The following is a 10822-nucleotide window of genomic DNA, read 5'->3' as shown; positions in this document are numbered from 1 at the left end:
GTCTCTCAGCTACCAAAATATCTCCTTTGCCCCTTGACCAGCTGTCAAAACTTTCCTGGCCTTCCTAGAACAAGCGTCTTAGGGAATGTTTCCCTTGGACTATGGGAAATGGGAGGGATGCCCTGGAGATGACTAGCAGACCTGCACACTTGATGCCGGATGCCTGTTCTAAGCAAGCTCCTAAGCAATGCTGCCCATCGGAGCTGCCACCCCTCACCTTTGCAATGTTCCCAGCTTGGTGTGCTCTGTAGGATGAGGTTGTGGTTTGGGGAAGAAAGCGTTCCAGAGCGAAAAATTCTGCAGCGCCAGAGCCAAGAAAAAAGCTTTAATTATTCAACTAGTTTGAAACACTTTAAAGTATCCCTAAAAATAGGTGAGAGGGATGTTTGTCAGCTACAAAGAGATTATCCTGCAGTAGTATTGCTTGTCTTATTTTATGATGATGCTACAGAATACAGTCCCTCAGGTAGCCTCATTAATGTTTATGAATGAACCCCTTGTTTTGTGCTTTTGGTTTTAGAAAGTAGAAATAGGGCGAGAGGCTGGCAGGACTGGTTTTGCCATATATACTTTGAAAAGGCCAAGGACCCTGGTCTAAGGTCTCTATAAGGCTCAGCAGTTCTGCGTACGGATGACAATTGGATTTGGGTGCTCGCTAGACCAGCTGAGGTGTACCCTAAGGGAAAAATCCAGGCAGGACTTTGGCTGAAATCCCGGGTGAAATTCTGCACGCTCCCCAGTAGATTTGTCAGCGGGAGGTTGGCACTCCTCTATGTCTCATCAGTCATTTTGTTTTGATCTCTTCCGGCAAAGGCAACCTGTGACCGTATGTTGTTATAGCCGTAAGTGCTTCCACAGGGCAGTATCTGGTAAACTCCACTGCCTGCCTGCATCTCAGCCTAGGGTGGAGGCTTCTTTTCACTATCTGTTCCTTAAAGAGGGCAACTGTTTCTTCTGGCTATCATAAAAGAAGGGTGGCAGTTACGCCCAGCCCATAACAGTATGTGGTGGTTTGAGTCTTACTGCTCCAGCCTTAAAATAACAGCTCTTTTTTCCGAGCCAACCAACAATTGTGGTCAGCCACTAATACCAGTTTAACCATTTGGCAGCTGCCCTATAGGAAATAGCTCTTTCGAGAGAGCCAGAGGAGCCCTTGACCCCGGAGCCGCACTGGGCTGGTTTCAGTCGTAAGGACATGGTTACAGCTATCCCTGTGCACAGCCAGCCTCTGTGACAACCAAATCCCAGAGAGTTAATAACAAACAAATTGTGCAAGTAGGTTAGAAATAGTAATTCAGGTTAATTGTTTTGGTGCTTTATTTGATGAATGAGTAGGTAAAACTCTCTGATCCCCACTCCCCCCGCTCCATTTCTTGCTCTGTAGTTCCTTTTCCATCCATCGTGTGCTGGGACTGTCAGCAGAGTTTGTTTCTCGGGCTCGGTTCCCTCCCTGTTACGAACAGTAGTAACCGGCTTTGCAAACACTGCCGTTGACATTGGAATCGGGCCCTTACGGCTTTAGGGCAGAAACTGGCAATAAAGGGCTACTGTAGGCCGGGGGCTCCCACCCGCTCTCTCCCCCGGGCTGCTGCTGTCGCCGGTCCCCGTCGCTCCGCGCCTCCCCGCCCCCCCCTGCTCCGGCAGGGGGTCTCCTCCCGCGGGACCCCGCCAGCCGCCCCTTGACTCCGGCCCAGCGCTGCCCATCACTGCGGCTCTGAGCTGGGCAGCGCGGGCCGGGGGCAGCCGGGCAGCGCCTCCGTGCGCGGCCCCGGCCCGTTCCGCGGTGAATGGGGCAGCGGGCTCCCCCAGCAGCCACAACCACGTGGCGACGACAGTTTGCCGGTAAGCGGCAGCGCTCCCCGCCTCGCTCCCCCCTTCCCACCCGGCCGGGGGCTCCCCCCAACCCCGGGTCAACCCCCTCCCCCCGGCGCGCGCCGCCGAGCTCCCCTTTCCCCGGCGGGCGCTCGTTTTGAATGAATGACCTCCCCCACGCCGGCCAACCGCCGCGCGGCCGCGCTTAATATTCATGAGGCGCCGCGCCAATGAGCGGGCGAGGAGGTTGTTTTAAACGGCAGAGCCCCGCAGCCAATCAGGCCGCTCTCGTAGGCAGCCAACGCGAGGCTGAGCCGCGCCGCGCCGAGCCCCGCGTCGTGCCCTGCGCTCCAGCTCCTGTCCACACTACCGCGAACAATACAGGTACGTGCAGCCCCGCCGCAACTTTTCGGGGGGCGGCTGCCCCCTGCCCGCCCCGCCCTGCCCCCGCGCCCTCGTCCCTCTGCTCTGCCTGCCCCGGGCTTTTTATTTTTTTTTAATTATTAATATTTTTTTTTGTTTTCCGTTCCTTCCTTCCTCCGAGTTTTTTTTTTTTTAATGTAAAAAAAAAAAAATCGGGAAAATCACCCAAAACTTTCTTCCTTCCTCGCAAGGGGATCGGCGGTGCCAGGGCAGATGCTGCGCGCAGCTGGCGGGGCGGCGGGCAGCGGGCGAGGCGCAGCGTTTGCCCCCCCGTCCTCCTGCCCTGCCCCACCGGGAGCTCCCCCCGGCGCAGAGGGGCTACCTGTCCCCGGTGCAGCCCGGTTTCTCCGCGCCGGGCTCCCGTGCCACCGAGAGTAATATGGCTGGTGCAGCAACTACACCGGGACTAACTCCTTTTCTCCCCCTCATGGGCAGGGATTTTTCTCTGCCGCCTCCTAATGTCGCACGGCAAAACGCGCGGCGCCCTCGGCTTTTATTTGCCCCCTTTCCCCGGGTGGGCTCGGTGGGGCTGGCGGCGGTGGGAAAGTTGTTGGCCGTGCGCAATGCCGTGCCCGCTGTTTATTCTGCATTAATATGGCTGTCGCTTTAGCATCTGACAGGGATAAACCCTGCGCGCTGCGCCCGTCTGTCCCGGGGAAGCAGTTTTTTTCTCGCCGCCGCCGCCTCCAAACTCCCCCGATCCCTTCGCTTCTGCCTCCGCCGCTCTTCCCCTGCCCGGGAAGGTGTCTCCGGCGGGGCTGCGCCCGCGGCGGGGCCCCGCATCGCCTCTTCCCCGCGCCGCGCCGCCCGTGCTGTGGGCATTAATATGGCTGGCGCTGGAGAGCCCCGGCGAAGGGAAGAAAGACGTGTAAGCGGCATAGGGATGGGGAGGGGGGTCGCGGCGGGGGAAATCTCCTTCCCGGCGCCCCGCAGGGGGCTCAAACCTTTCGCTTTCGCCCCGGCTCCTCTCTCCCCACCGCCCCGCGCCCTCGGCTGGGCGCCGGGGGGCCGCCCCGGGGCTCTCCGCACTCTTTTTCTGGCGGCGCGGAGGAGCGTAGCGGCGGCGATAATGGCTGCACGGGAGCCTTTGTTAGAGAGCGCTGCGCTAGGCAGGGGCCGGGGGGGGGGCGCCTCCCGCCCGCGCCCCGGCCCCGCCGCCCCCGCCGCCCGGCGGGGGGCCGAGCGGGGAGCCCCTTCGCGGCGGGGGCGGCGTTTTGGCGGGGCCGGCGGCCGGGGGCGGCGGGCGCGGGGGGCCGAGCGCGGCGGAGGGGGAGCGCGGCTTTGTTCGGCGGCGCGGCGGCGGCGCCGGGAGAAGCCATCTTAGCGAGCGGGGCCGGCCCTGGGCGCGGAGCGCGGCCGCCGCCGCCGCCGCTCCTGCTGCCGCTCGCACCGGCCGCCCGGGGCCGGGCCGGCGCCCCGCGCCCCCGGCCGCCGCCCGGCCCCCCGGCGCCCCCCGCCCGCCGCCCCGCCGCATTTCAGGGGCACTTTCTTTCATCAGGAGGCATTTCACAAAATGGAAGATGAATTATTGGCGTCTGGCGGAGCCGCCGCTGCCCCCTCCGCCCGCCGGCCCCGGCCCCGCCGCAGGTGCCCGCGCCCCGCGCCGCGCAGCCCGGCCGCCGCGGTGACCTTGGGGGGGAGAAGATGGCGGGAGCGGCGCGGAGCCGGCCCGGGCTGGCCGCGGCGGGCCGCTCGCCCCCAACTTCGGGAGCAGGCGGCGGCCCCGGCCCGGCCCCGCGCCCCGCTCTGCCCCGGCGCCGCGGGCTCTGCGCGCCCCGGCGCGGGCGGTGGGCAGCGGGCACCCCGCGGGAGCGGCCCGAGCGGGCGGCTTCGGCTGCGGCGCCGCGCACGGGGGGCTCGGCGGGCGCAATTAAATATTAACGCCGTGCTAATAAAAATTAAATTTTCAGACGCTGGAGAGGCTGTAAATAGGAAGTATTGCTGCGGGATTTTTTTTTTTTTGAGGTGGGAAAGAAAAAAGAGCCAATCCGCCGTGGAAGAGGGGGAAAGAAGCGCAGCCCAAAAGTTAGCATCATCCTCTCGGTGACTTGCTCATCGCATCTTTGCGCTGACCACTATGCCTCCAAACATGTGTCACTTGGTGGAGCAAGAGCAAGCGCTGCTCACCTCGCAGAGCTCCACGGGTCCTATTGTGTTTAAAACTAGCCTTTATTTGCTCGCCTTCTTCTGCTTAGGAGGTTATCACACTTTTACGGGGTGGGGGGCGATAATCCATCCTGCCTTTTTCTGCCTGGCCAGCTGCTGCTAACGTGTCAACTCCTGCTACTGAAGGCATAAGTCATAGCCTGGCACTGCATGTGCCACTCAAGCCCCAGTGTGGTAGCCAACTAAAACAAATATTTCATATTAGTTGATATATAACTCTTAATGGGCAGAAGTCTGTCTGTTTCGTAGCCTGTCACCAGTCTTTGGATGTGATGTAAACCTGTATCGATGTAAAACTTGGGTCCAGTGACCAGTTTCACTTGCCTCAAGTTGGTGACCCGAGTGTCAAGGAAGAATAATTGGAGTCTCTGTATTGGGGATAGTGAGCAACGTCAGCGGGGAGGAAGGGGATGTGTTACTGATGGGGCATTGCTTCAGGGGACAGTGGTGTGTGCTCATAAATACATGCATGCTGTATGCATATCCACACATATACACGCGCCCATCTGTACTTGCATTCACTTGTTTGTTTTTTTTCCCCCCGTTTTTCCCTCCTGCCTGCAGAGTCAAGATGGCTAAAGGTGATCCGAAGAAGCCCAAAGGCAAGATGTCTGCCTATGCCTTCTTTGTGCAGACGTGCCGTGAGGAACATAAGAAAAAGAACCCAGAGGTTCCAGTCAACTTTGCAGAGTTTTCCAAGAAGTGCTCAGAGAGGTGGAAGGTACTTTAATTTGTGACTTCCTGAAGGGCTAACTCCTTACGGTGTCTGCTAGGCTGGTGTGTGTGTCCGAATATGAAGGAAGCCGGTGGTGTTTTGGTCTGTTTGCCGTTCTTGGCAGGGTGTCCCGGTCATTGATCGGGTGCTGCTGACTACTGTAATGATTGTGAAGGCTTCAGCCTGGTGTATCTGCCTGTTCGGCTGCTTCCCCTGCAGACTGGTCTTTTTTTTTCCCCATTCCCAAGCACAGTGCCCTTCAGCAGCAGCTACCTCCCTCCAGGCCAGTGTCCTGGAGGAAGACTCTGGCTGTGCTTGTCGCGTTCCCGTTGCTTCCCTCTCGCTGAATATGCCAGCTGTGGCTGCCTTTCCCGGTACGGGACCTTCGTCCCCAAGGTGGTCCGGTTAGAAAACAAACAAATCCTGAAACTCCCCTGTCGAGTCTGTATGTGTTGGCTTGTTTACTTAAAGTTTGCCGGCTATTGCGCAGTTGGGTAATCACAGGTTCGGTGTCTTGTTTTTTTGGTTTGTGTTTTTTGTTTGGGGTGGGTTTTTTTTGGTGTTTGGGTTTTTTTTTTAGACTATGTCAAGCAAGGAGAAAGCTAAATTTGATGAAATGGCGAAGGCTGATAAGGTACGATATGATAGAGAAATGAAGGACTATGGACCGGCTAAGGGTGGCAAGAAGAAGAAGGACCCCAATGCCCCAAAACGACCACCGTAAGTAACTTTGAGGCATTAAACCCACAAGTATTTTGGTGTTTTCACACCCTGTAACACAGCTGCTACATTTCCATAAAGGAAGTGGATGGGGTATACGTTTCATATAGCAGCACTGGTTATGTTCACAGCTTACTGACAGTGTCTTGTAGACCTTCTAGGCAGCTCGTAATCTTGAGCACATAGAGCACAGGAATTGTCAGTACTTGCAATCCTTAAACTCATAATGGTGGAAGACATGGAAATGACTAGGTGACAGTGAGACTCTTGTATCTATATCTAAGATGAAATTGGGTGGGGGCATAGATAACACCTGATTAAAAACAGCACTGGGTGAAGGCTGCGGGTCTGGGCCTTGGTAAAATCAAAACATGTTTGGGTTTCTATGTTGTTTTCTTTAAAGTTAAAAAAAATCCAGTGTTTCTACTCGGCATGCGAGTGCATGTGTGAATGCTGTGGACGAGGGACAGAGGTGGGGGTGTGCTCCCCGGGTGTGCTGCTGCAGTGCTGACTGTCCTCTGGTGTTTCTCCCAAAGGTCTGGCTTCTTCCTCTTCTGTTCAGAGTTCCGCCCCAAGATCAAGTCCACAAACCCTGGCATATCCATCGGGGATGTAGCAAAGAAACTGGGTGAGATGTGGAACAACCTCAGTGATGGTGAAAAGCAGCCTTATAATAATAAGGCAGCTAAACTGAAGGAGAAGTATGAGAAGGTAAGGCTGGTTTTCACTTGTTCCTCTTCCATACCAGCTGTGGTGATGATGTGTTTCTGTAACATAGACCCAGCTAAGGTGGCCCCAGCACAGCAAGCATCTCCAGCTTACAGACCTGTTGTCACTGTGCTACATGGCTGAACTTCACGTGTGTTGGGACAGAGTAGGGCAGCAAGCTGCAGGCAGATTCCAGCAGGGAGGGAGAGCTTTCCCCCAGTGATGCGCAGCTGCACCTGCTGGTGTTGCTTCAGCAAAGAGTTTGCTGTGCTGTTGAAGGAGCTTTGTCCCGTTAGCAGGAAACTTGTAAGAGAGGCTGGGTTCTCTTCTCCTCCTCAAAGAAATAACCATAAACGCAGGGTTCAAGGCTTCCATCGTCTGGAGGCAGTTGAGCACGCTTAGGTGTCTGCATACCTGTGTATGTGCCGTAGTGCTGGCTGATCCCCCTTTTGGGGTGCAGCTGCCAAAGGCCCGTCCCTCTATGCTAACGCCTGCTGCTGTACAAATGCTGTATGTGTTTGCTGCTTAGAGCAAATTAAGACATCCCCTTGACTTTGCAGGATGTTGCAGACTACAAGTCTAAAGGAAAGTTTGATGGCGCAAAGGGAGCAGCAACCAAAGCTGCTCGGAAAAAGGTAGAGGAAGAAGACGAAGAGGAGGAGGAGGATGAAGAAGAGGAGGATGAAGATGATGATGATGAATAAAACTGTACAATACTTGTCTCCATGTGAATACCATAGAGTAGGGGAAACACCATAAATGAAGCACCTCTTATTTGAGATGGTGTCTTTTGTCCTTATTAGGCTTAATTAAAAGAAAAATTTGGATTCCGATCGCGTTGTAGTTTCTAAAAGTACTCTAGAAATTGTAACTGGTTTACATGAAGTGGCCATGGGTGTAGTGAGCACCCTGAAACTGTATCAAAGTTGTACATATTTCCAAACATTTTTAAAATGAAAAGGCCTCTAGTGTTCTCCTAACTCTGTGCACTTTGCTGTTGGTGTAACAAAGCATTTAAAAATGTTTCAAGCATTTTTTTAATTTGTAAGGTGGTGTTACTATATGGTTATTGGCTAGAAAATCCTGGGTTATAAACTGTACATATCTATAGTTTGTAAAAACTAGACAGATTCTTGTGGTACATGCTTAGAGTTATGATGCCTTAGAGGAGCAGTGATTACTTGGAAAGGCTGTACGTTCCCCGGGGTGCCATGGCCCAAAGCATGCACTGTGAGGGTAGATCTATTTACACTACAGTGGGCGTCCATTTAGCTTAAAGTTGTCTTTCTGTATATAGTGAAATAGCATTCTGCTGCCATTCTTAGTTGTGGAAGGGGGTTCAGCTGGCATGAGAAGTGTATGGATTTTTTTAGTTAAGTGCGGTAGTTTTTAAACTGAAACTGTAGACATCTCTTCATCGTCAACTAAGTGAAGAGCCAGTGCAGCAACTGAAGTTCAAAAACACTCTGTACTTAAACGAATTTGCAACGTTCTGTTTTTTTTGTATGTTTAGAATGCTGAAATGTTTTTGAAGCAAAATAAACAGTATTACATTTTTAAAACTGTTCTTGACAACACTCTAAATTTCTGGTTTAAAAGGATCTTAACAACAGCAAGAGGTTCATTTTGAAGTCTGTGGCATCCCTCAGGGCTGGTGACTTAGGAAACATTCTGACTCAAGGATTAAAAAATAAAAAAATAAAAAAATAAATGGTGGCCAGCCAAAACTGGCTGAATTGAAAGAGATGGCTGCTCCAGCTAATATGCAATCGTAACTGTTTATGGCTGAGTGGCATAAGATGCTATGCAAGTTTGAACTTTATTACTTGAACTTGGGAGCCTAAATGAACATTCATGACGTAATTGTTTGTTTGTGTGTGTATATAGCAGCATTCAGAGATGCAGAGAAAGGTAGGTGGCTAGGAATGAGGCTGACACCATGGAATAAGTATAAAGCATAGTTTGGATTTTTTTTTTTCAGTTGTGTTGGGTAAATTTATAGCCCAAATGCATTGCTGTACATATTAAAATGTGCCTTTTTTGTCCTGTGTTAAACTGTTTCAGACTTGTGGTTTTTTCTAGCATCTTGATTCGTGGCAGGAACCAGGCGCCTAGTCTTAACTCCCCGCTGAAGTAGGAGTGTGGCGCAGGTACTCTAGTCTGTGTCCTGTCTCTAATGACGCAAGTTTTAATAGGCATCGGGTGCTGTGAGGTGGGTTGGGGGAGCGACGCAGGTCTCTTTCCCCTTTGGTGGCCAGCTGGCTGCCTTGCAGTCTGGCCACATCCAAGCTGGGGCTGTTTTGCAGCCTTGGAAGGGAAAGGTAACGCCTGGTCTCTAGCTGGTGACTCTAACCTCATTTTTCCTTGGCATGGAAACTGCACGAACTGGGAAAACTATAGCACCCCCTTGCTACTCTGGAATTCCTTCCTTGTGCTGGCTGTAGTTAGCAGTCGGTGTTTGATCGCAGTGAGGAGGAGGGGGGGGGGGTGAGGGTACTTACATCAATAGCAGGTCCAAGTTGTGGGCTGCCGTGTGTGGCTGACTTAAGAGGACGGGGTAACTCCTTAGGGTAAATGTGGGTATGGGCTGCTGCCGCTGCTTCATTTGAGCCAAGCTGTAGGTTAATAAGGGCCAGGCTTAGAGGCAGTAACTACTTTGAACATGGATAAAACTACTTCATTGCCTAACTGGATAGCACATTTGGCTTCCTGAGACTTCTCAACAACCGTAGTATAGTATCTTGGCAAAACAGTCTGATCTAGTGTTGAGATGAACTCGAACCTGGAAAGCAAACCCAAGCAAAAGTTGGTATCTGACGGAGCAAGCTAATAAACTTTTATGAAACGTAGCAACGTGTAGCAACTTTTTCTTTTAAGGCTAAGTTACGGTTGGATCACTTAGAAATAAATTTTATAATTGCTTAATTATGACAATTCTTAGTGTCTTTTAATGCACAAAACCCCAAGTGTAAAATCGGCCCCTATTTTATGGGAAGTTGTGTTTTAAAAGCCTCAATAAAGCTGTGTCTGGAAAAGAAATAGGTACTTTTGTATTTGCTGCCCTTTCCACGTGTCTTCTGATGCAAGGGAGAAGACAACTGGAGGTTCCAGCATGTGGAAGTTTGATGGGGAAGTGGCAGAGCAGAAGAGAAAAGCAGTAGCATCATTCCAGGAGCTCTAATGCTGTTTCTGTTGTCTAGTTGGCAAAATCTCCCCTTAGCCACATACGGGAATTAGTGTAGATCACTGCTGTGCAAATCGAGCTTGGCTTTGAATTAACTGCTAGTGAGCTGAGCCCCTATTGATAGTATTAGCAAATAAGAACTAGAGCTGACACCTCTTTGTCTTCATTGTATTGGAAATCTATCGAGTTGCAGGGCTTGATTAAGGTCCTGGACCTTACGGTGCGCTACCTATTCCTGCTCTGCAAATGCCTAAAATATGGCATGCCTCAGGGATGTTGTTCGATACAGTGCTAGCACAGGACTCTGGGGACTCAGATGTGGATATTGCAGATGTAGTGATGATGTTTCTTCCCCCAGTGCTCTGCCATTGATAAATACCATAGTGTGAATGTATATAAATAACACATGATTTCCCCCGCTGCCACTGGTTTTTGTGTTCTGAGATGTCATCTCAAATATTGGGAACTGCTTAATCTCACCCAGCTCTATTTTTTGATAGAACACCCTCCAAGTGCTCTTTCTCGCCGCTTTGAAATGTTTGTGGTGTTTCAGAGCAGGCATTTCTGCTCTGGGCTGCTGTATGGTTAAAACTTCATGTTCAACTTTAGTCCCAAGCTCTGCAGAGTAAATATGTCTCTGATTAACTCCATTATATGTAGAGAAGGGTAATGATAAAATAGATTTGGGGAAAGGGAGGGGAGCGATGAAAAGAGATTCTTCCTTGCCTGAATTTGACAGCTGACTGAGACTGCTTGTGTTCCCAAAATGGGATTTCTTGCATCCCCTGTGCCTGCTGAAGCTGGGCTGTCGGGGCGAGGGACTGGGATAAGAAGACGGGATGGTGCCAGCACTGCTGCTGTTAAAGCCTGCTCGCTCTCTGGGGGGGCAGAGGATGGCTCTGCTGGGTGGGGTGGTCCCTCTGGGTGCCGCAACGGTGGCAGAGTTGTGAGAGCTTTTGCTCAAGGGAAAGCATCTGCTGGTGCTGCTGTGGGGCAGATGCGGGATGCGGGGCAGAGGCAGGGAGCTGCACGGCAGCGCTCACCCGTGTCGTGCAGGTCATTTCCCGTGGCTGGTACCGTTCGATTTGCACTCG

The 10822-nt window shown here is 52.4% G+C and overlaps 1 protein-coding gene across 1 annotated transcript; it reads left to right on the top strand.

Moving 5' to 3' along the window:
• Window positions 1–2074: 2074 nt before the first annotated feature.
• HMGB3 (high mobility group box 3) lies at window positions 2075–8599 on the top strand. The gene is made up of 5 exons (XM_037408178.1): window positions 2075–2196; window positions 4966–5122; window positions 5697–5836; window positions 6373–6547; window positions 7105–8599. The coding sequence occupies exons 2-5, from the start codon at window positions 4973–4975 to the stop codon at window positions 7246–7248; spliced, it is 609 nt and encodes a 202-aa protein (XP_037264075.1). The 5' UTR covers window positions 2075–2196; window positions 4966–4972; the 3' UTR covers window positions 7249–8599.
• Window positions 8600–10822: the final 2223 nt, after the last annotated feature.

Source organism: Falco rusticolus, chromosome 14 (assembly GCF_015220075.1).
Source record: "Falco rusticolus isolate bFalRus1 chromosome 14, bFalRus1.pri, whole genome shotgun sequence".
In the NCBI taxonomy this organism is placed as follows: Eukaryota; Metazoa; Chordata; class Aves; order Falconiformes; family Falconidae; genus Falco; species Falco rusticolus.
This window is presented reverse-complemented; position numbering and strand designations above follow the sequence as displayed.

Coding starts and splice junctions, on each gene's coding strand:
- HMGB3 (XM_037408178.1), top strand. CDS start 4,973: ATGGCTAAAGGTGATCCGAAGAAGCCCAAAGGCAAGATGTCTGCCTAT. Junction 5,123..5,696: donor AGTGCTCAGAGAGGTGGAAG/GTACTTTAATTT, acceptor TTTTTTTTTTAG/ACTATGTCAAGCAAGGAGAA. Junction 6,548..7,104: donor TGAAGGAGAAGTATGAGAAG/GTAAGGCTGGTT, acceptor TTGACTTTGCAG/GATGTTGCAGACTACAAGTC.